At 39.3% G+C, this 25,658-nt stretch overlaps 1 protein-coding gene across 4 annotated transcripts; it reads right to left on the reverse strand.

Annotated features, from left to right (window-relative positions):
- On the reverse strand, window positions 1–25,658 carry gdpd5b (glycerophosphodiester phosphodiesterase domain containing 5b). 4 transcript variants are annotated; one of them, XR_007482934.2, is made up of 18 exons: window positions 25,243–25,658; window positions 15,157–15,329; window positions 11,538–11,641; window positions 10,031–10,124; window positions 9,875–9,934; window positions 9,496–9,594; window positions 8,303–8,396; window positions 6,973–7,118; window positions 6,165–6,247; window positions 5,457–5,607; window positions 5,123–5,344; window positions 4,685–4,842; window positions 4,462–4,609; window positions 3,275–3,357; window positions 2,468–2,482; window positions 1,883–1,995; window positions 1,542–1,771; window positions 1–798 (listed from the first exon to the last, which is right to left on the reverse strand). XR_007482934.2 is itself a non-coding variant. In XM_049726873.2 (17 exons), exons 2-17 carry the CDS (start codon window positions 15,271–15,273, stop codon window positions 710–712), a joined length of 1,776 nt encoding a protein of 591 aa, XP_049582830.1. In that variant the 5' UTR covers window positions 15,274–15,329; window positions 25,243–25,657; the 3' UTR covers window positions 1–709. The 4 variants fall into 4 exon arrangements, 2 of the variants coding, with proteins under 2 accessions (XP_049582830.1, XP_049582832.1); XR_007482935.2 differs by lacking the exon at window positions 2,468–2,482 and having other exon boundaries at window positions 25,243–25,656; XM_049726873.2 differs by lacking the exon at window positions 1,542–1,771 and having other exon boundaries at window positions 25,243–25,657.

The following is a 25,658-nucleotide window of genomic DNA, read 5'->3' on the forward strand; positions in this document are numbered from 1 at the left end:
TCCCATTAGTGTCCCTTTAGTTAACTTAGTTTTATTCACACTTCATATTTTTACAGCAGCAAGTGACACGAAGATGCTTTTGGTTTGTAAACAAGACCCACTGTAGACTTGACTACAGCCAAGTGAAACAGGGTCCATCACATGACTCACATTTGTGTTTTATGTAGCAAAGCATCACATGCACGTCACACAACCTAAACACACACATACACACACAAAACCAATCGGGATACATACTGGAAGTGGTTCGAAGAGAGGAGTAACAGTTTTGTGTCCCGTTTCGTCCCGACTGTACAGCTCACACACATCTTATATGATCATAACTGTTTCATGCACCTGCAGGACTTCCTTACAAAGCATTTACACTGTGAAACACTTTAGATAGAAATCACAAAACACAGCAGAGCAAGAAGATGAGCTGGAAGCATTTTTCATGCTGAAATACAGTTCATATATATGTATATGGTGTATAATATATATATGTGTATATATATATATATATATATATATCAATATTAAAAACAGGCATCAGTGCTTAAAATTGAAATGACTCCTTAAATGAGCTTGAAATGAAGAATATGGACTTCTATTAAAAATGACAAATAAGCCAGAGACCTTTCATGGCTTGAAAAGTGCTGAGTCCAAATAGCATCCGTTGAGCAGAAGTTTATTTTACAAAATGTACACAAGGCTAGCAGTTCCTCCATCATTAACTCCCACCTCTTTCCGTGTAGTAGTCATAGCCATTGGGGCCATCTGTGTAGAGCTCCTCACCGTTCCCGACGCCATTCCCCACCTCTACAGACAGCCAAAAGACATATAAGCGGTCAGATGACAATCAAGTTAGTTACATGACAGAGGGTCCTCAGGTTCACGTCGGATTTCTGATACTACAATTTGTTATCCTTACAGCGGGTATTATTTAGAATGAAAACCAGTTCGATGTATGTTTTTAAAATAAAACAAATAAACCTAAACTTTAAATATATATATATATATATATATATATATATATATATATATATATATATATATATATTTTAAATATCAAGGCTATGACTTGGCGAAATAAATTCCTCCCCTCATTTCAACGTACGTTCTTGGCTCCTCTATGCCACAAGATGGCACTAAAGCACAAATATCTGTTAGAGATGGCTATTTATGTTATATAGTAAGTAATAACGTTTTTCAAGAAATACCTGAGCTGAACCTCTAGTTCATTGTGTTATAGTTTTTGAGCATTTATTTATTTTTTAATAGCCGATCCTAGGGGTGCAATTAAAAATTCAAATCGAAAAATCATTTTTGATTTCATGTACCGAATTAAATCGTTACATTTCAAAATGATTTGAACCTAGTTTCTTTGAGTTTCAACTTGGATGATTTGTGCTTTGGAGAGCTTTGTTGCATGATTAAATAGAAATGACAAACACTACATCCGTAACATCAAATCATACTGTAATCTCACTGAATCAAACCAAATTGAATCGATGCATTTTAAAATCATTGGCCCCTTGAATCATCCCTCTATTATGTCTTACCTCAAATCTTCCCAGTATAAGACAAACCAGGGGTCATATAAGCTTCCCAAGCATGGCGGAGTTGGGAGGGGAGGGGGGAGGTGGAAGGCGGATTGCATGGAGGGATGGCGGATGCAGACAAATGACAGCAGGTAGCGAGGCAGACGCGGAATAAAAAAGGATGATGGCGCAGATGGTGGGCACGTCACATACGGGGTGAGGCGCAGCCTGAGACCACTACAGGGCTTGACCTTTGATGGGATGAAGAGGAGGCGGAAGTTCACAGACACTCAAAAGGAGATGGCATGCTGGGAGAAAGACGGGAAGGCGAAACAAATGAAGGGGGGGCTATTGCTCCTCACCGGAGAAGATGAGCTTCTCTTTCATGACGTTGAGGTCCCGACTGGACTTCCTCACCGCGGCGCTAAGCATGATCTGCTCAGGGTTGTAGCTGCGCATGTTGCTGGAGCGATACCTGCAAGGCAAAGAGAGAAGGAAGGTCCAAAGTGTCAAGTCAGAAAGCTATGGCAAAAATAGCAGCTGCTTCTGCTCATGCTTTATCATATTGATCTGGCAGAATTTCCAGTTAATTTAACATTTTAATTCAATATTGTGACTGTTAATTAAAGAGAGTCTGCATTCATATAAGTGTAATTAAGAGAAGTGGCACAGCAGCAGGAAGTGCAGTCCATCAGTGTCAATCAAAGACTCATGAGCCACTTTCCTTATTAGAGGGGCTTCCATACTTCATTTTAGACATTTAGTACTTTTAGTTTAAAACCACAATTTGTGCTATGTGGGTAGAAGCGGATAGAAAAGAGCAGCAAAGGGAGGAAAAAGAACAAATATATATATGTAGTATATTAAAAAGAGAAAAGAGATGGTCAAAAGGAGAGAGGGTTACGTGAAAAACCCGGGCTCGTGCAGTTATCGGAGAAGAGTGTTACCTGATCATGTGATAGCTGAGAGAAGATGCCAGAATGCAGCAGAGGAGGCGAGCATGCAGTCGGGCAGAGAGAGAGAGGACAAAGAAAGAAAAGGACAAAAGAAGGCCGGAGACAAGAGAGGTCAGTTTAGAAGGTGGCACAGAAGAAGCGCTCGGGAAGCCATAAAATTAAAACGATGTCTGACATCATCAGATCAGCTGTCTCGGAACATATCCTTGGGGTTTTAGCTGAGGAACAATTAAGTCCTGGTGATGAGTAAAAGGTTAAAGTAAAACACGTTACTTTTGCTAATTAAACTGCAATGTTTTTTCACTCCTGAAAACGAAATAAAACGCAAAATGACAAAAAGAAAAACTAAATATTTTTTGCGTTAAAAACAATATAAAAAAAATAAAAAATTAAATCATGTTTACACAATGATTTAAGTTTTTCTCTCTCTGGCTTTCCTCACAAAGTTAGTACAACAACAAATGCACAACCACTATGTGTCCCGCCAAATATCTTTTGGATGTTTTTGCGTTCTACATTCCAAAATTAAATGTGAATGAAAGAACAACAAAAGCATGTATTTACTCTCCATAAAAACACAGGCTGGTGTTCTGTGAGGGAATAACTACAAATCCAATGTACATGTTCTGGAGGGATACGATAAAGATTTGATCACACCATAAGCAATAGGGAGCAATGGAATTAGTAACACATTGAAAAGGGAGTTAATAAGCAGTCAGTACGAGTATGACAGCAAGAATTCAAATAAGCGTGACCTTGTCGACATTGTAACATGGTTGTTGACTCAAGTGAACTTACTTCTGCAAAATGAATATTCCTATGACCACCACAAAGGAGATAAGGTCTGCACACACCCACATCAGGCGGTATTCATCTGGTCTCTGGAGGAATAAAAAACATATTGTACCCAACAATGGAGCGTAATGGTAGCCAACATGATTATCCAACACTAGGTGGCGCTGTGGGTCAAGGATACATTCCTAGAACCAATGCATGGATTACCAGTTTGCTGCAAATGAGGAATTAATGTATACTGGTATATATTTTTTAATAATTTGGATTACACATTCCCTTGCCGCCATCTGCTGGTAGGTTTGACTTTGCCAAAACACAGCGAGACTCTGAGGTCAGGAGTTCCCATGCTGAGCTCCCATATGGGAGAAACAGTAAGACCCGACAGATCTGCTACTCAGCCTATAAAACCCAAAGTGGTACTGTGATGGTGTAGCAGGATTCAGGAGACGACTGTTCGATATAGTTGAGACTCTTTGCACTTGACCTAAAAGGTTGTGTGGAAATGTCTTCTAAATTATAAATGGACTTCATAAGATTTGTCAGAATTTTTTTTTAATGCATGTTCAGTTTTATGCTTGCCATAGTGTAGTAAAAGAATCACTCAATTCAATGTTTAAACTGTGCATAAGTTATTGTTTTAATCCACTACAGTATATTTGTTCAGTGCAGTTCAATGTGGTGTTAAAGCACATAACATTTAATTGTTTAGAAGCGTTTTCAAACAATTGGATACCGTATTTTCCGTACTATAAGGCGCACCTAAAAACCTCAAATTTTCTCAAAAGCTGACAGTGTGCCTTATAATCAGGTGCGCCTTATATATAGACCAATATTGAGCCACTACAGCAGGTGTGTCCAAAGTCCGGCCCGCGGGCCAAATGTATATATATCTTATATATGGACAAAGTTCTAAAACGGGCCATTCATTGAAGGTGCGCCTTATAATCTGGTGCTCCTTATTGTGCGGAAAATACTGTACATTTTTCAGTTTTAGTAGCAATAATCTGTAACTGAATGATTTTTTCGAACAGTACCAATGTTCATTTTCTTATATTAAAAAATATCATTAGTGTTGAAACTGTGTATAAGGTTACAGCGAATAACAATACATTTGGAAATGAAACTTCTTGGGCCTACCCCTACCCTAACTGTTAGGTTAAGCAACAGAGCATAAGATGACAATGTCTTACCAGGAGCCAGATGGGGTAAGGCACCTTTTTGAGGATATGCGGTGCCTCCGACGACACAGCCGACACGTGGCTGCACCACAGCACTGAGTACAGCCAGGGCTCATTCACCGTGTAGAGGGTAAGGCTGATGTTTTTCTGTGACAAGTCCCTGAAAGACACGTGTGTTTTTGAAAACATGTGCTTATTTGAGGTGTGCTAATTTAGCGCAAGTGTGTATTCCCACCTGATTTCCTGAGTGCTTGCCTGGTTGTATCTGAGTACCAGCTTGCTGATGTCCGCCTCTCTGAGGCTTTGAGGACTTTGCTTCACTAAAGACGTCTGGACCAGATCGGGTGCAAGCTCTCTTACCTGATCTCTGTCTTCGTCTGGAGTCCACATTATCTTCAAACACAAATCAGATTGAACCATACTGAACTCAAAAGGAAAAACTTGAAAAGATCATATGTTAAAGGGAAGTCAACCCCAATTTTTTTTTCTCTACAATAATATGTGCCCCCACTAGTCTAAATACGGCATTCTGATTAATGTTGAGTTTGGTGGAATATGAATTAAACAGGAAGAATCCACCCGCTTTCATCAAGCTCAGCAACTGAGCAACTGTGATGTCATTTTCATTTTCGATTTTGGAGTTGACGTCCCCTTTTATTAGTACGACACCAACCAGACTTTGAGGAACCCCAGATTGCTCCACAGCCTGCAAAGTGTCATTGATCCAGCTATGGTAACAAGGGTGCCCCAGAGGGGGTCTCCTGAGTCTGAACATCACAGTGGTGTTATGATAAGAGGCCAGTTTTAGCAGTTGCTCAAGGCTGCACACACTCTGGTTGGCTATCAGGTTCCTTTCGTGGGGCGATAGAGTGTGTGTCGTCCAGAAGGGGTCATCCTGTAGAACAGTAGCAAAAGACTTCAAAGTAAAAAAAATATACATTTTGCACCAATCGAGACTATTCAGTATGACACGCAAATATATATATTTTTTAAAGCTGCAGTCCCACCTTGAGGAACCACTGTCCTGCGTTGAGCTGCTGCAGATCGGTCCAGTTGAAGAGCGCGGCGTCCTCCATCTGCCTGTCTGGGAACATTTTCACTACATCGGTCGTCCTGCGCAGGGTGCGGTCGCGCATCAGGAACGGCACACCGTCAACACTAATTAGAAGTAGATAGGGAATAGGGAAAATGAAAATAGATCATTCCCAATTTCAGAGACTCGGGTTTAGATTTATGTTTATGACTGTGTTGCAGTTTATAACAGTCAACTTCTTTGTAAAGGCATAAACCAGATCACCTCTCCATGACCAGCAAGCTCACTGATCAATAATGTTAACAAGAGGGATGTGTCATCTCAACACTGGTGTTCCATAATCGTCCTTCCATCCTTCCGAGATAATGACTTTCCACTTCTAATATGACCTTTAGCTTAAATGTTGAGGGGGAAGATGCTTCTCATTGTGTGTGCTGTGTACAAACAAGGCCACGTGATCATAGCGTGAAGAGAGTCAAGCTCCATGCTAATCTTTAGAATCATACTACATGAAGAAAAACAAAAGACAAAGCTTGTGCTCAACATTAGAATTCACATCAACAAACATGTCAGCCTAAAAAATGAGCAGTAAACGTAATGTTAAAAACATATTAAAAACGTTCTTGATGTTTTAACAAACAATAAGGCACAAATAGTAATGTGACAGATTGTTTTTGGGTACCTGATTGCAACGTCTGACTCCAATCCAGTGACGTTCATTTGGAGTGCTCGCTGAAAGGACCGCATTGTGTTTTCTGGCGCAAGCTGAAAACACACATTCAGAAAAAAAATTATAATAAAAAAGAAAATTACTACCCCGAGCGTGCTTACAACATCATGGGTGTCTTATTTATTTTTGGCTACATCTTGAGAACCAAAACTTCGATTTGCTGTGAAATGTGAGGGAAAACAACACTTTGGATTACAAATTAACTAAAATCAATGTGATCCCACGGGTTGAACATCACTTGCAAGAAACATTTCTGTGCATAGACACAGAGTGAGTCACGCTAGCGGGAATGTTATGATCGATACAGTAAACTTGTGGGAAACCGAGTCCAGTCAAGTGATTTCTTTTTACAGTCACACAAAAACGCTCCCAATTTCGGATGCCACAAGAAAAGATCGATCACAAATGCCGCAAATAGAAGGCTGTGTGTTTTTCTTTGTGGTATGACCATGTCTGTTCCATTTTTTCCCCATCCAAGTGTTGTGTAAGACTGAGTGCGATATTGTGCCAAGCACATAAAACAGTCTTCGGATCACTTATAAAGCAATACAATTAGAACGGGAGATGATGAAATGTGTCTAGGCAGGCATCATATTCTCCATGTGGCTTCCCGCAAATTAAACTTCTTCCAGTTCATTTTGATGCAGAAACTAATGGACCAAAAAGGGACAAATGAAGACCGACTGTGGAGGGAGTGTACATACAAATATACGTGAGGTCACGTGTTGTACGAGTGCATTTGAATTCGTTTTTGCCTTACCATGGGGGCACCTTGGTGACCAATAACATTTGGACGGGGCCTGAGGTTGCTGGGATCCATGATGCAAGGCGAGGTGATGTACAGCGGCACAACGTATAGACCCAGCAACAAACTGAGATACAGGAGCAGCACCACAACCTGGAATGCTGCAAGACAGCACATGTTACCACTATTAGACCACATGTCAGAGATCTTCATGAATAACAGTCGTCTTTTCCACAGTTCTTTTACATTTGTAGTGTCTTTTTGGTAAAAATGAGAAATGTTTAGAAAACAAATACTGCAAAAGTTGCAATGCTTGAACAACTAGTAATATTTTGTAAGGATTTGTGGGTTAGATGTTTTAGGGCTTGTAGTATTATTTGCATTTTAATATTGCACGGCAGGCCAAATTAAATGTGATCAATCAATCAAATAATGGACTTATATTAATTAAAAAAAGAATCACTTGAAATAATTCCTTACTTATACTTATTAATATTCCGTTTTGGGGGAATTCAACATACCATCTGTGCATACCACACACGCGCAACTCGTTATCTCTTAAAACAACACTTTTTTTGTGACATTTCCTGCTAAAATATACAAAATTACTTTTATGTTTTATTATTATGTCATGAAATGGGTTTAAAACATTATTTGTATGCTTAAATATGTTATGTTTGAACATTTCTACCACAGCTCAACCGAGCAATTGCAGCAGAGAGTGCGAGAGACACCACCACAGAGGAATTTGTTTCAAGGTCAGCTGTGTTTGCGTGTGTTTGTGCGTAATGCGAGAAAGCCAAGTGCGTGTGCACAAAGAGACAGCCAGAAGCATTTTGTCAGAGACCTTTCCACTTCAACAATCGTATCGCTTTAAGAGGACCTTATCAACAGAGGAACATGTTATTCTTGAATTTTTTTTTTTTTTTTTTACTTTCGGAGGAAAGAGGCAAGGAATTTAAAGTGATTTTGGGTGTGGCCTTCGAGGAAATGACTTAATTGTATGATTAACATGACAATCAGTTTGTGTGCTGAGCAGTCATAATGTTTCATTATAACCTGAGATGACATCCAAAGTATCTGCATCATAAAAATGTATTTTGATTTTAGAGAAAATAAATTCTTGGGACCACATTGAGGAATGATAAGAGTGGATTCCTGTATTTCAGAGCAAAAAAAATCCCCAAAAGTGCTCTATCTGACATGAGCCAGAAGGAATGCTTGTTATCTGTAGTTTGCAGAGTGGAAGGTCTTTGCCAGTCTTCACACTGTTAATCATTGCGCACGCTTCCTGTGTGCGAGGCCGAAAAACAAGCATGCCTTTTAATAAGTATTGCAAGCTTACATGTTTTTTCTGCACGGGCGACCTGTCCGGCCACTATCCAAGACAGAGCTGTGACAGCAGCGACGGCACCGATGTGCAGGAACGGGCCTGTGGCCTGTAAGCGTGGAATAAGTGGACATACAAACAGTAAAGTAGATGTCGACAAAAGAGCGCAAGATAAAGATATATTTGGTGGAATTACAGACTCGGGAGATAATAGTTGTAATTCGTAGAGGCATTTCCTAAGAAATGTCACAGTTTGAGTGCAATTACACACGACACATTCCTGCCACCGCAATGATCACAAAGGGATGCTAATTACAGAGTTCTTGAAACTACTTAAGAGTTAACACACAGGTGACAAGTCATTTCCATCCTAAATTGTCAGTTGACATCCAAATTCAAATCACACATACCAAATGAAATTTCCTGAAATATTATCAACGGAACGGTTCCTCATGCAACTCGTCAAAGCAGAGTACCGTATTTTTCGCACTATAAGGCGCACCTAAAAACCTCCAATTTTCTCAAAAGCCGACAGTGCGCCTTATAATCCAGTGTGCCTTATATATGGACAAAGTTTTAAAATGGGCCATTCATTGAAGGTGCGATTTATAATCCGGTGCCCCTTATAGTGTGGAAAATACGGAAATACACAACCCTGTACAGTAAATTCAGAGATTTGTTTCTTAAATACAAAGCATGTGTATTCTGAAAAAGCAATTCTGAAGCTACGTAGACTGAAAATTGTGTTTCACCAGTAAGTGTTACAGTATCATGAGTGTTAGTCATTGTGTGGATGAGTCAGCAGAAGCGTTGATTCGATTCAACACAACAGAATTCATTGGTTTGCATCTTCTCTGCATTTGAATCCATTTGTTTGTATTCCTTGACAAGAAGTAGAAGGTATGATAACGATGTAGACATCTCCATTAGCTTCTTGCACTTTCTGCTAGTTAGCTGCCATATTAAGAGATGCTTGTGATAAAGCATCATCATTCGTCATCATTAAGTGAGCGCTTAAAGTCTAAATTTGTTCTTGTACGACAGTTAACAAGGTTAAAATGTTAATTGGTTTCTATAATGGCAACAGTTTAGACTCGGGAACAAAGTATTTCGGCTGTAATTGAGAAATGTTTGACAATCTCAACAAATCACGGGTTGACGACTTTTACCATACAAATTGCTTCCATGCTATTTGTCATCCATCTGACCTGCAGAGAGATGGGGATGATGTCCCACTCGTGTTGCCATGTTTGATTGATGGATATCACCCCGACAACAGTTGTGAGAAGGGCCGCAGTGACTCCTATCTGTGAGGACAGGAGGAGATTAAGAGAATAAAACGTGCCATTAATATGGACAAACAGCCATCACAAAATAACCCAGAGTGTCCCGTGGCCCCTTCACGACCCAAATCTGGCGTCTGCATTTATCCTGTACTGTAACAAGACTTTTATAATAACCACGCTGTGACATCGAGATTCAAACTGTAAGCTCAGTCATCCTTGAATGAGCATACACACCCAGTGACACAAAAATACAACGATGCGTGACACACAATTTCCCTAAAAATCACAGTTGACACATTACCTTATGCAACCAATGCAAATTCAGCTGTTGGCCAAGTGCAACGTGACAAAGGGCTAAAACCTGAGAGAGGAAAAACACACAAAAGTGGCTACATGCTGCTGTGCAGGAAATATACCACACAGATGATGAATATAGATATTTGTGGGAGGCACCGACCATTAAAAAGGCTATGTAGGTGAAGCCAGCGGCGGTTGTGGCCAAGACTGGAACGGTGCCATCGCTCCACTTGCCAGAGCGATTGTAGAGGGACCTGCAGCAACAAGACATTTTATAACAGTTGTCATATTGAGTGCTCGCCTGCATTTCATCAATATCAACCAGAGGGAACAAAAGTGCGCGCCTTTCAATATTGCTGCCTAGATTAAATTTTGCCCAACTTCCAATCCCAATTGTGTGCTTGCTTACAGGTTATGAGTGAAAATGAAAAGTCAAGACGCAGTTTCCAAATAAGTCTGTGACTCACTCACAGGCAGACATCTATCAAGTCCCATGGACGTTATTGGTGCAATAAAGCCAGTGCAGACACAACAGAGAACGCAGCGTCAGCGACCCACAGAGATTGCTGGAAATGTTTGATTAACACTTTCTTGGAAAATTGTTCCGAGAAATAAGAAGTGCAGACGCAGAGATACAAAACTATGTAGTCCTATATGTGTGAAGATGTAGAACATTCCAAGACTTCAGTGTAGTGACTCCAAAACATTTTTTTTTCTTTAACTATTTGTCACACCACCAAGGTGGGAGAAAAAAAAAAAAAAAAAAAAAAAAAAAGGCATTTATTAAAATGTAGTAGAATGTGATATGGTTAGCTGCAGGTAAGTATAACTGAAGAGTCCATATCAAGAGTGAAAACAAAAACAAAGTGACATTTGACTGTCCATAAATAGTACTGTACCAAGTTTTACTTGACCATAGTTAAGAATATCAAAATATTACAAAAACAATTTGTCAATAACACTCTAAAGTGGCCAAACATTTGCATACAAACCAGTATAATGATAAATCTCTACGTTTCCTTCATTTTACATGATTTTGTTTTCATTGGATGGTTTTTTGGCAATGTATGTTCCAAACAGGATTTTAATGCATGTACATACATAGTATATCATAGATGGGATGTGACATAATGAGTACAAAACACATTACTGCTATTGTCATGCATGTCCTTTTGACACAAACACTAATCCCAATGTCAGGCTGTTCAAGTGTCAGAGCTGCTGCAGTGTCACAGATACGCGGAGCCCTCTGTCAATACGTTTACACTGCAGATGGATCAAGGCACTCGCCCTCATCATTATTATGCATGCGCCACCTCTAAGAAAAGCAAACCTCTTTTACATTTCCTCTTGAAGCCATGATAACGCACCAAATAAAAGGTGAGTGTGATCTTTTGACATGAGTGAACATGTGATACAACACACAGCCTGGGAGTAGAAGAGAGAAGGGTCATAAAAAATAAAAAAAAAAGGGGGGAGACCGGTGACATTGTGAAAGAGAGGAAGTGGAGGGTAGACCCCTTTTAAAAATTATTAGTTCCACTTGATTTCCATTAACTATATCCACAATGTCCTTTGGGCTTAATTAACGATGTTCATATTTTGACGAGATGCATTTGCACAACATAGACATAAACACACTAGCCTCGGTCAAGTCCACCACTCACCAGTTAAACTCATTGTAGTCATTGTGAGCTTCTAACCAGAAGTAGAACCAGACCAGCATAGCGCTGAAGGTGAAAAGCAGGATGAGGGACCACAGCAGTTCCCACTGTGAAAACAAACAGAACCAATCATGAGTTGGATCAACTCAACTTCTAATTATTTGATAGAATCTATTTAAAGAGCTTAAATACAGCCTCATCCCAATTTTTTTTTAGTGACAGAGCCCATTAGAAGTTAACTTTCTTAAAAAAATAAAAAGGGTTTTTGATGTTAAGTACATTAGGTGACGCTACCTTTTGCATGAAGTATTCCCTTATTCACACTGCTCATTAAAACTTTCAGTGCCGCTAATTACTGTCCTGCACTTTCACTCCAGGCAAACATGTGGGCTTATAGTTTCAGATAAAGACAGCCATAAGCATAATCGGACACTGACTCATTTCTGTTGGTAGCTTTGAGAGATTGTTGTTTCATGGGGGAAAAAATAAGAAGGAAACCTGAATTTTTTAACTGAAAATGACAGAAATCGTGTCAAATATATATTATGTAAAAAGTCAGTGAAGCTGTATGCTACCACAGCCTCAGGCATGGGAAAGTTTAAATGTTCCTTCCCATGGGCACCAATAAATATTTGAAAATAGAGATGTTGATTGATAAGAATTGAGGAAATTGTGAGGAAATGATTGCAGATCCTGCAGCAATTGAGGAAAAATGGAGCGCACTCCTCAAGATATCTTTGTGTAAGAAATAATGGCAAATCACAAAATATGTTTGCGATATTTTAAGTAACATTTTAGTATTTGACGAGAAATCTTATCATGTCATTAGCATTACGTTTTCAGTGATATTGAGCCTTTGTCATAAAATAGTTTGTCCACATAATTGCCATTATCTTAAGTTACCTATGGCACAGTCCCATTCTAATTGTTTCAGTCATTCCCCCCCCCAAAAGTATCTCCCACGTTTGGTCTACTATACTTGATGATGAAACATCCGGTGGTACTGAGCTGTGGTCGTAACATCAAACAAAAGAGTTGGTTTTGAAAATTGGATTTAAGCACTCTCTTGCTGTTTCGCAGCACGCTCAGCAGCAGCACAGGCCGAGAAGTCAAGGCCTGCCCCCGATGACATCACATTACCATTTCTGCCTGGCTGGCATTTACCCGACGAGCCGGTGCCATAAAGCGAATAGCGGCAATATAAATCCTTGGGAACATTACAATCACTGTGTATCAGGCTGCTGAGGGCATGTTGCTCCTCTTGACAAAACATTTTATCAAGCAACCGTAGAAAACAGTTTGTTCAAGTCCTTGGCTTTATTCAGCACTACATGAAAACATTTCTGCAATACCATGCAAGTATGCTATTTGTCCTTGACAGATTGTGCTCCTGACCGTTCTTGCGGGTCAGATTTTATTCACTAATAAAAGGGGACTAAGTTCAGCATTATCAGCCATGGAGTTAGCGAGGGAACGGTGTGAACGGAACGCCGCATAGCTTGTCGCTTCACACTTCATCTTGACTGGAATTAACCTCTCCGAACCTTGTCGCATTCCTGTGCGTTTCCAGATAACTGGTTGGAATTTCACATGGGGTGAACTACAATGCCGCTATATCACCGCGACAAGTGACTGTCTAGAGTGAGTGCAAGTGCAAGGAGAGAGCTTGTTGGAGTGAAAAGAATGTGTTGCCATTCTTATCTGGTATACTGACAGTTATTGCTATTTTATAGGAAAAAATTTTTTTTTCCTTGACTTCAGTCATTCAGATTTGGATTTTTGTGAGGATAAGACAGTGCTCTGGTTCTGATGTCACGTATAACAAACAAATGACACCAGAGCAGGAGCACTGTTGCTGCAATTTCTAAAGCCTTTTGTGTTAAAGACTGACTACATGGAAATACTTTCAATTATTACTGAGTAGCCAGATCGGCTTGCACTCTGTGACATTGGCCTGAAAGTTCCAAAGCACCTTGAACACTCACGCAGACAGTCACACAAAAGCGGGTTGGCTGAGAACATAATGTGCAACTGAATGCAGGAAAAAAGGTGGAAAAAAAGGAAAATGAAAGCGGAAGAAACATTTTTTTGTGAGCTTTGAATGCTTCTTCAAATGTTTCAGCATCAGATCCTCGGTTTTCACGCACACGGGTCAAGTTACCTGCAACTGATAGGCCTTCTTACAGACACTGTTTTGATACTCACATTCGGCTTTAAGGGTTGCTGACCAATTTTGTGTTTGTCCCCTCTTTCAATTGAGTCCTAAAAACTTTTCCCAGTTGATTTTGCAACATAAAACTGCAGCTCAAAGGCTGCAGATAGATGTGCTTTGTTTCACTCGTTGTCATGGAAACGACCGAGGCAAAGCTCAGGGTCGTATAACTGTCTCTCGAGATTACAAGGTAGGAATGCCATGAATCTCTTCAGTGGTTCAGTGGAACCTCACCTTAAGTTAACCACATTTTCCCAAAAGAGCAAATCTTTGCATATAATGTCCAGAAGCATCCCAGTGACATCATATGGGATGCTTTTACCAGGAAAATGGTACAAAACAAAGAATGAGGAAGGAAGCTGGAGTACTGAGAGAAAAAAAAACAACATTCAAAATGGATTGTGTTCAACCTCAGAAGTCGATATTGTACTTTGTACGACATGCAGTGTAGTGGAGTGGTTCAAATGTGCAAAACTAAAGGATGAGCGCCTCAAAGAAGGAATGCTGACTCAGCACTATTTGTTGACCGGAGAGGACTACCACTTGCTACAGGAAATAGAGTTACACAGTGTCCAGTTTCCTGTAAACAGGAGAGCATAAATCAATACTTATTTTGAAATGCTTTACATATGATTGCGAAGTACCATCCTTACTTGTATCCCTTATTGAAGATTTAATGCATCCTCTAAATTGTCGTTGGTTGTTTGATGGGTTGAGTGACTGGATCAGGTGTGTGTGTGTGTTTTCCAGGTTTCCACTTATGCAAAAATTATGTGCCGAGTTGCATTCTAAGAGTGGACACTCGGTCGCATGCCGTCCAGATGAAAAGACAATCCAAAGGAAAAGGTCAGGACAAATGCTCAAGCGAGATTGGTATTTATGATGGCATGTGACTGGGCAAAAAATGCCTCGTGCACTTTTCCACGATCATAATATATTCTCATAGTTTACAACTTGTGATAGAGAATAATTATTTCAATTCATTCTGCATGACTGATGACGCACATACTAGACATTTTGGTCCTGCATTGTGATGGAACGCAAAGCTTTACAGGATGAAGGTCATTGACTGAAACCAGCGAGGACACTTTAGCTCAGAAGGTAATTACCAAAAGGTCCCTGAGGGTTGAGAGCACTCTCGCATGGATTCCAACCAACAACAGATTCCAAAATGCAGCATTTGTGTGTGTTTTTTTTTTTTTTTTTTTTTAGTACTGTTTCCACCTCCTACACAGCCATCTTGTTTTTATAAACTGTGAAGAAAATAATAGCTAACAAATAAAATGAATTACCAGTTCCTATTACAAATGAAAAATACATCATTCATATTTATTTTGATGCTCACTCACATCCAAGAGGTATGTATCAATACTCGGAGTGCATCAAATACCAAATAATTGTTCTGCTTACCTTGGTGGTATCATCGTGAGAGCGTTGATAACGTTTCCAGCGGCAACCGTAGATCCCGGTGATACAAGACAAACACAGCTGGCGCTCATAGACTTGGAGGGGTTGGTGTCTGACCATGCTCCTTCTGTCAGTCCTGCTTCCTCAAGTCAAACATCCCACGGACCAGAAGGACACTGTAATGTAATGTTGGAAAAATAGATCAAAATTTGACAATTCAAGTTTTGGAATAAAAATCATCAGAAGTAAAACCGACGGTCGATAGTTAGCGAGCTTAAACTAACGCAGGAAAAAAAAATGAGTCGGCCAAATCGCAGTTTCTGTCCGGCATCAAAATATTCAAAGCCAAATAATTCTGCTTTGTACGTATCTGTTAAGCTTCAGTGTAACCTAGCAAGACGTGCAAGGTGTTAATATTCCATGTTATAAATCAAACCTCACTTGCTGACTCAGCATTATGACTCTCCAATGCACTACAACAACAAGTTTATTTTGACATGACTGAACCTGCTTCTGTGAAACTGTAAAGTCAATCTGTGGTCTGGGGAGCAATTGCATACACTACATAGACCAGGCACATTTTATGTCTATGCATAAATTGTGTTCTCATGCAAAGCCACTTTCATAAGGCCGTAGCTAAAACCACTTGTTCCGTAGATCGACGACAAAGGGTTTCAGAGACGCGAGATAACACTTCCTGCTATAATCATACCGTCTAAACTCTGGGCAGCTGCTTATTAGCATCTGCTGCAGTGGCCGTGTTTCCTGTTATTAACGCAACTGCTCTGGTGAGGGCGGGTCGGAGCCGAGGCTATAATGAACCTGGCCCACCCCGAGCAGGACCACACAAGTTCCTGACATAACTGCTCCTACACAGGGATCCAACTGCACAACAGAATCAACGGAGAATAAATAAGAGGAGTCTCAATACGCTCACGATATGATGTTGCAAAGGACGCTGTAAAGCACAGGTGTCAAACTCAAGGCCCGGGGGGCAGATACGGCCCGCCACACCATTTTATGTGGCCCGCGAAGACTAATTGTGCATCGAATTCGTGTCATTACTAGAATTGCAAATTGTCTTCACTTTTAATAAATTACCTTTTTTTTTATATTTGACCAGTTTTTACTGTTTTTAAAAAGAGTTATTTGTCAGTTTGTTTCGTAGCTTTTACTATATATAACAGTGGTTCTTAACCTTGTCAGAGGTACCGAACCCCACCAGTTTCATATGCGCATTCATCGAACCCCTCTTTAGTGAGAAATGAAATACGTTTTTTTCCAAGAGGATAGATATGTTGTTTTTACTGGTGCACAAAATGAGGCGTGCATACACATCGCCTTGTTCAAAGCACAAAACCAACACAATGCATGAACTCACAACAAATTACATACATACTTGCAAATCAGTGTGACTTCTGCTGTTGCTTTTGAGAGATGACTTCTGACATGCGTCATCACAAACTTACAAGAAAAGTCATGTGTGTCCGGACCTCCATGGGGAAGGCTCTGCCGAACCCCTGAGACAGACTCACCGAACCCCTAGGGTTCGATCGAACCCAGGTTAAGAACCACTAGTATATAATATGAGGTGCTCATACATTTATTTGGGTTGATAGTCATAATGGCCCTACGAAAGAAGCTATAAGTATGTCAATACGGTCCGTGAAAAAAATGAGTTTGACACCCCTTCTAAAGGTTGTTACCAATCAATATCTCACCTGGATTTGTATCAAGCAGCTAACTTGAAACAATAGTGCATGCACTCTTTCATTGCTATTATGCTTAGCAGATATTTCTTTTGAATCACATGGTGGACCGGATCCAGATTCATAGCCTCAAATCAGATTACGCTATATTTATTTAGTTCTGGTTATGCTCCATTTAAAGTGAATGCATTATAAAGTTCTTTTGAGTTGCCACAAGATGAAAGTCACGTAATGTGACAAGCATCAAGGGAGCCCAAGCCCTTTTAATTGCACATCATTGCAGACCACAAACGCAGCACAGTAACCCACACTGTAGGTCCTCTGTCTTCCTAAAAACAAATTCAAGTGTTGCAATTAATCAGTCTGACCCAGCAGGAATTCAGCTAGCATAATGTTTATCCCATATATGAATAAAAAAGGGTTTATGTTTACTCATTGAAATATTCAAGACCTGGAGTATAATAAATCAGCAACACATCATTTTCAAGAAAGTTGCATTAAGTGCTATATTAAGTCATATCCAGCACACTGTTTTGCTTGACGGAGCACCGCTGACCACAGAAAAGGAAGAACTGCACTCAACTTAAGGCTGCACACTCCCACTGACTCACCATGTGCAGACAAAAGAGAAAGATTTAACACATTCGCTTTCAAGTAACAACAAACGAATGCTGACGTGTACTTGAATGCAGTTCTGATGTAAAAACAAAATAATATAATAATGACATTTTACTGACCTTGGCAAATCAATACCAAAATGTTTAGTTTGGCCCAATCCGATTAAGTACTGTGACCAAAAAACATTGATTTCTTGGTGGAAAATAAATCCAATTCTGATTTGACTGGAATAAAAATGAGCCAATAAGTATTAAAATTATTGTCTAAATGTTCTGCCACACTTGCCATGACATGATTTGTGATATTTAGTCAGGCTGTTCTCTGGGATGATTCACTTGAGGGTGTCACATCCATTTTCAGAACAAAGCAAAAAAAATCTAGATTAGAGCAAGTGTCCGATAGAAGAAATATAGGAAGTGAGATTATTAGTTGATAACCACGTCCATTCATGCGAGAAATCAGGAAAAGGAAGTCAACAAATCATCTGCATCTGTCAAGAGTTGGCTGAATTTGTAAGACAACTGTTGTCACCTCCTTTTCTGCTGCTTCACTTCCTCTCATTCCAAAAGTCACATTGAGGAAACGCTTCAGCATTTTCCCCAGCAAACGAGGGTCTTTGTCTGACCAGGGGGGCTGTAAGTGAAGCGAGCGGCAGAAAACTAAACATGAAGGGATCATCTCGGACTGGATGTTTCGAACAAGAATGAGTCATTAGGAGAGCGAGGAAAGGTCATGTTCATACCTGCTCAGAGGAATGTAATAGCACAATATTACCGCTTTATCTTTAATGTTAGGTCTCCAACCTTGCCACTTGATCAGATATATTAACTTCATTTGATAGTTTTGCTAAGCAGGTGATCAGATAAAATTGTATGATTCTGATCATAGAAATATTGTTGATGTAACTTTTTCATATTTCTCTACTTTCTATACACAGGTGAATAATGATTTGGACAGTTTTGGATGTTTTTTGGGGGGGGAGAGGCAAAATAAATAATTACTAAACAAATTTGTTGTGAAACAAATGTATTGTGAAATAATACAAGTATTAATATTTCAATTTATTTTCAGAATTCAATGAAAGGACAATTTAATGCATTAATTGACATTTTAATGTATTTCATGTTTTATTAATGCAATTCGTTGTCCTGTTTATGTGATTTTTGACGCACACACAAACTTTAATTGACTCAGAACCATACAACTCAAAATAATCAATTAATTAGCCTACATTGGTCAACAAATGTTTACTCTTTTTTTGTAATCAAACATTTCTAGATTTTTTTTCTCTGATTCTGAATCTGGCTTTGTTTTTTTCTTTAGCAAGCAGGACATCAGTTTTTCATAACAATAATAGTAAAATAACAATTAATTCAATATATTCAATAATGTTTATAAATTAAGAGTTAGGGTCAGCAGCATGTGGATTTTTATTATTTTTTAAAAAATATAACGCAATGCATAAAAGAAATCCATCTTGCATGATCTTATACTGACACCTGACTTCCTTTATTTGTAAAAAAAATAAAAAATAAAAAAAAAATAAAAAAACTCATTAGATTTAGGTGTTGATTTTGGTTAAGAGGTAAATCAAAGAAGCCACCCCATCCATACCTTTTTGTAGTCTCCTTAACAATATTTGCATAAATGTTTGATGAAATTGATCTTAAATTAAGGTATGACAACAGTGGATGAAAACATCCCTCTCATTTTGCCCTTTACAATCTGAGATGGCGACAACAAGTTGCATAAAAATAACTTGTGTAACTGTGTAACTCACAGTATGACAGGGCAAGGAATTGATGAGAAGTGCTTGCACAATGACATCACCATAGCCGCTAACATAATATGATTCTCGAAGCAAAAGAACTCAGCCATCCAGTTCCATGCGTGATTTTCAAATGATCTCAGCCGCTTGGCGAGATGTGAAATGGAAAGCAAATGAAGTAACAAAGCAGCATGCTTGGCGACTTTTCAGAGCCAGGAGGCAACAGAAAGTGACGGAGAGGGAGTTGATTAGTGACACATGAGCGATAAAGCCCATTGTAACAACAAAGATATGACATGTCATTACATCAGAGCTGTTAAAGTCTGCTCACAACTGATGGACTGCCAACACTTGCACAAAGACTCTTGACAATATTTTAGAATGAAACAGATTGGGAACACATCACACAATTACCGCTACAACTTAATCAAAAAAATTCATAAACCAGACTGGACAGACAATTTGCATAATTGGTATTATGAACTGGGCAGCACAAAACACAGTGTTCAGTTTAGTGCTGGCAAGCTTACTCTGTAAATTATTTTTTCAAAGTTCCACTCACATTGCTTGTTAGTGGCACATGAATTCTGTCCCGACCTGTCCACTGCGTCAACCCGGGTGTACATAATGGACTCAGACTAATTACATAATCTCTATTGGGTCATCTTCTAAAAGGTGGACCATTAGGCCTTCATCCAATCATGTGCGGTCAGTGGTCACACCATCACCTCATTGCAATATGTGGTTGTGTCAAAAAAAGTCACAAGCAGGTCACAATGGCCAAACTTGGCTACAGAATTCCCAAAACAAGAACTATAGCAAGTGGATGGATTTCTTCAATCAATCTGCAAGTGCAATCGGTTCAATATTTCCTGGCCAACTGCTGGCATCAATCTTCCCCACAAGTCAGTGTGGTGAGGCCCCCTTCAAAAAGAATCGCCACAAAACACTCTCACATTGTCGAGTCAGCTGGGATGCTTCGCAAAACCATCCAGAGTCATTTATGACATAAGTAACAAACACTTAACTGAGGAAATTACAAGTCAGCATTATTTTAACCAACAATCAATTTTAGAATATGTACGTTGAATACCCGTGAACATCTCCAAAATGGAATTGGTCCAAAAGACTAACTAACGTAACTGCTCTCATCTCAGTGAGCATCAACGGACTGCATGTTTTTTGTAGGAGGGACAAGCCACAATAAAGGTGTTAGAAGAAAAAGAAACAAAGTAAAAGGAAAAAGACTGGATTTTATCTTTCACAGCAAGCTAACGCGTACGTAACATTTACAAAATAAAAGAATGGGGCTAACAAAAGGACAAGGAGGTTGAGGCTAAATAAGCCCAGTCAGCATTTATGGCATAGCATCATTTGATAGCCTGGTCTTTGTCACAAATTACAATGACCAAAACAGATGCTGCAAAAAATGTTGCAGAAACAGGATAATTAGTGGAGGTGTTGAACCAGAATATCTTGACAACATGAACAATATTCCATCTATAAATGTAGCACACAGATTATCCATAAAAAGATCCAATTATTCACAGCCCATTATGCTCCACTTCATTCAGTGCAAGTTATTCATTCCAAACACTAAAACATACCAAATAAAACTGAAAACGAAGTGTTACAAGTGGGCGGAGATTTGCAAAAAAAATATCACTCTCAGCTTTGCTCTTGAGTTAAAAATAATTTCCACTGGCTAGAGGAAGTTCTGGTTTCAGAGCTGCATTGATTCAAACGGTTGAGTGGATGCTGTGTGGAAAGTGCATGACAAAGCAATGTTGACAGTCGACTTTTCAAACCTGAGCGAGATACTGGCCTGGAGGAACTGTGTGAGACACTGGACCCAAGTGACAAAGTTAAAAAAAAAAAAAAAAAAAAGGTGCAGCCATCATTATCATCATCATTCATTCAGCACAGTTTGAATTTAAAATAGAGTTAAACGATGGGCCCTTGCCATGCAGCAGGTGTAAAACATCTCCAGTCATTCAGGCCTTATATGAAGACTTTTTCTTGTGGATTTAATGTACCCTCCACTGCTGATTATCAAGGCCTAATAAAGGCATATCGGACTCTTCCCATTGTTCCAGCTATACAAACACTTAACGGAGGTGTTCACAAAAAAGGTTCACTGATGACTTAACTGCTCGTGTGTGTGCTTTGCAGGGCTTTTTGACATACTGTTGCATATGAATACATTTGACAAAATCTACAGCGAATAATTCCACAAAATTGAATCGTATCATATTATTCGATTTGATGAATCCGATTTCTTCAACATTCTGTCAAGCTGCTTCATTCCCTTTTACATCAGTAGACTTGCTCACCGCTTTTGGAGGCAAGATTCACATACATGCAAACGGAGTGAGCGGTAGCAGTGAAGGGGAGACAATTAGCGTACTCGAAGCTAAATTTTCCCACGTCTGTAGTTGTAAAATAACAGAAAGTTGAGTGGCATGAATTAGTTCCAAACCACAATGCTACAGTGGTGTGGGAACATTTTGGATTCAAAACAGATGAACATGCAAAGTTTGTTAACATCAATGAGCTGGTGTGACGCATTTGTGCGAAGACAGTGGCAAAACAAGAACAAAACAAAAAAAACACACACAAACATCTCACCAAGTTTCTTCAACTGAGAACATGGCTGGACATAGAGGGCAGTCGATTTAATATTTTAATTCATCAATTCATCTTTTGGAGTCTGTTCAATTTTTAATTATCCAAATCTAATTTCAAATTTTAATATGGCATTTATAGTCTGTTCAATTTTAAATGATCCAAATCTAATTTTGAGTTTTAATATGGCATTTATACAGTTTGAGAAATAAAAAATCACAAATTGCCAAAATGTAAAAAGAAAAAAAAATGCACGCTTGAGCCAAAATGAAGTGTAATACTTGCTATCGCTATTTTTCCTTTGTGGTTTATTTTGTAAAGTGACGCTGTGTTACTAGGAGTAGTTCAGTTCACACAACAATCCCACTAGTGACCTTATTCTACAGATGATGAGTTGATGAGTCACTTCTAAAATGTTCCATTCATAACCTTGCTCATGCCGACATAACCTTCCTCCACATGCAGCCGAGAGGTGTGTGTACTTTCCTCTTATCTTGACTTTTGTTGTAAATGTCTCCATTTAATAACCATTAAAACATAAAACACAAGCTGGATATAGATGGAACCATGTGTTATTGTCTCCATGCCTGCCAAGCCTGTCAGGTCGGGTGCTGGACAAAGCATTTTTCTGATGTTGACTGTAGGTAACTGCAGAGCTGATAGTGTGGCCAGGAGAGCAAACAGCTGACAAAGACATCCGCGGCATGCACAGACATGACGGCAACCATTGTTGTTGGCGGGGCCAAACCAGGCAGCACGTTGCTTTGGTGGCCCCTCAACACCTGGCTACTTCATAACAATGAGGGAAAAGTAGCATAGGTGGGTGGTCTGGTATGTTAACTGAAGATGCTACCAAGAAGGAATTTTGACAAAGTCTTCTTTTGTCTATCAGGAAAGCAAGCGAGATGGTCGCATCAGAGACATAACAGCAGATTTTTTTTATTTATTTTTTTATCCGAACCAACAGCACAAATACTAAAAGCTAAAGTGAACTTTTTGCTTAGTCCATCCTATATACACAAAACAGCAACATGGGGGTAAAAATGCCGAGTGTGTGAAATGTGAGTAACGCTTGGAAAGCAAAACTTGTCTTATTTACATATTTTCATTTAGTTCAAAGTCTTGACTTATACATTACAAATCGATTTGCTCATGTAGTGGTTGTTTAGGACTGCAAATGAGGGACCAATTGGGGAGAAGCTATAATAGTGTTAAAACAAATTTTAATCTATCGGTAACTGTAAGAAATGGCAGATTTAAACACCACAAAAGTAAACTGGTGACAAACCTGCTGTTTTGGTACGCAAAGAGTTCAAATGGGGTCATCAATTATCCAACTCTGCATTTTTTCTCTGACGGGAAAAGGCAAGTGATTATATGAAATGTCTTCTGTATACAACATAAACAAAGGAGTGAGTTTGCTGTTCCAATACTTTTGGATTTGACTGTATTGTCACAGACAAGTTCATTCAAAATGCTCGAGAATGGCTGTCTTGAAAATGGCTGAAAGTGAATGAAAACCTTTTTTTCTGCTGTTTGGAACCTTAAACGGTGGTACTATTAACAAGCCTGAAAATTAAGCAGGTTGATTCTTTTCCCTTAAAAGGGGGGTATTGTCACCATTTTTAAAAAGGGGAGCTCAGCATGGCCATATACACCAACTCTGAGTTCATGTGAGTACTTTGAAGCCAGCTCAAGTTGCAGTCTTGCATAGACAGCACAGCAAAGCCTTTAATTTTACAATGGAAATTAGCACAGATTACAATTGGATACATTACTTACTCAAAAGCAAAGAGAAAAATGTTCATATCACGTCAATAATTATAAAACTGGGCTACTCTTAGTTTGGAGCTTCACAAATTTGTCGACGATGGCTAGTTGCTGCTGAATACAACAAAGCAGCTTGCTTGCCGGTTTCAAAGTCGCTATAAATTTACCGGCATAGCTTACAATTGGTTTTGGTAAAGTGAGACATAAAAGGACACACTGTATGTGCATTACATTCTCTCATTTCATGTACGTTTCATGTTGGCCATGGCTACTTTAATAGCTGTAACAACCCGTAAAGCAGACATGTCTCTTGGAGGCAATCTAAGAGCAAATGCATTTAGATAAATTCCAGATCTTTTTAGCAAGTCATTATCCCTACTAGGCAAAAGTCACGGAATATGAGCGTATGTTTGTGTTTTAGTGTGCGTGAGTGTCACACAGGGTTGAACGTGACCTCATTTCTGTAGGGCAGCCAATGATAATAAGTCATTGTTTATTGTAGTTAAATGCCCTCTGGATAAGTCGGTTCTGCTTTGAGTTTACAGGTATATGGTTGGTGGTGCCATGTGTTGTTTGTCTTTTTATCTTTTAAAGGGCAGTTATCAAAGGGAAACTCACTGAAGATGCATGTGGAAGCAGGTAAACTGTCCATTGCGTCATGTTTTAGTTCCACATTGGCTACACTAGGGAACAATTTGTGCACTATTTTTTAAGGACTAGGCATACTATTCCTTGTCCCATGCAGAAAACATTTTTAAATGGAATTCCAATACAATAATCCCTCCTTTACCGCGGATAATTGGTTCCAAAAACCACCCGCGATAAGAGAAATCCGCGAAGTACGGTCGCCAACAAGAAGTACTGGGCAAGCTAACGAGTTAACGGAAAGATGCTAATTCGCGATCGTGCTAACACGCGAAAAAGGACTTCTAAAGGAATGTAAACGAACATTTGGAGCAATACTACATTGTCCTAAAGGTTAGACACATGTTTCCCCAATTTAGAAGTTTTATATTGTCTTTTAAATGTTTTTTTTTTTAAATTTGGAAAAAAATCCGCGATGTAGTGAAGCCACGATAAACGAAACGCGAAGTAGCGAGGGATCACTGTATACTGTTTTTTAGCCCTACTGCGAATATTGAACTTCCATGAGTAATCATTGCCTCCCATATAAATGCTTAGAGATGACATAAAGCGCATAAAGCACTACTTTGGTCTAAATGAAGCTCCTCAACTGGCTTCGACTTAGTTCCTTGGCACAAATGTGCCTCAAGATGATTGTAAACAACTAACACCGTTTAAATAAGTCCTCAACATTTGGTTATCATTATCATTTCTAATGTAACATTACATGTCAGGGTGGAGTTTAAACACCACAGCGGAATATAGTAGCAATAAAATTGGTATGTATGATTGTGACAGATTGCACAATTGTTTGGCTGGCGTGTCTGTTTAAACTCTACAATTAAAAACATTGTTTATTTATTTTTACGTTAAGGTTTAATCAGACAATTTTAGTATGTTACGTTCAGAAGTGGAACACAAACACAGAGCGTGTAAACAAATCCAGTAAATGTAAATGTTAGGAGGTACACTCACCTGTCCGCGCAGTGCGACCACTTTTCTTCCAGGTCAAAGAGGAATTTGAAGATTCTTTTTACTGGCGAGATCCCAAATAATTGGAGGTGGTGATTTTTTTTTCTTTTTTTTTTCCCGGTGGTTGGCTGGCAAAAATGCCAAGTTTGACAGCCGGACGTCCCCCTCCCCAAAAGAGAAACACTAGCGCTTGCGGGTTTTTTTCTTTTTTCTTTTTTTTTTTTGCTTATAATAGCGATTTTCTTTCACGCGCTTCCAGCTTCCCCCTGCAAAGGTTAACGGTATCTCCTCCTTCCTCCTCGGCGTGGTAGCCGAGTCGTCCGCCTGGCCAAGTAATTCAAAGCACTAAAAGGTAGGAGGGGTGTGGGTGCTTTTTATCAGCTGCTCTCCTCCCGCGAAGAGCGTCACCAAACTGACTT

This window comes from Syngnathus scovelli, chromosome 7, assembly GCF_024217435.2.
Source record: "Syngnathus scovelli strain Florida chromosome 7, RoL_Ssco_1.2, whole genome shotgun sequence".
Lineage (NCBI taxonomy): Eukaryota > Metazoa > Chordata > Actinopteri > Syngnathiformes > Syngnathidae > Syngnathus > Syngnathus scovelli.

What these genes read in the sequence shown, in the direction of transcription:
- gdpd5b (XM_049726873.2), bottom strand. Translation starts at nt 15,273, where the DNA reads ATGGTCAGACACCAACCCCTCCAAGTCTATGAGCGCCAGCTGTGTTTG. An exon ending in CTCACGATGATACCACCAAG is followed by an intron (nt 11,642 to 15,156) that starts GTAAGCAGAACA and finishes TTGTTTTCACAG; the next exon opens with TGGGAACTGCTGTGGTCCCT. An exon ending in GACTACAATGAGTTTAACTG is followed by an intron (nt 10,125 to 11,537) that starts GTGAGTGGTGGA and finishes TTGTTGCTGCAG; the next exon opens with GTCCCTCTACAATCGCTCTG.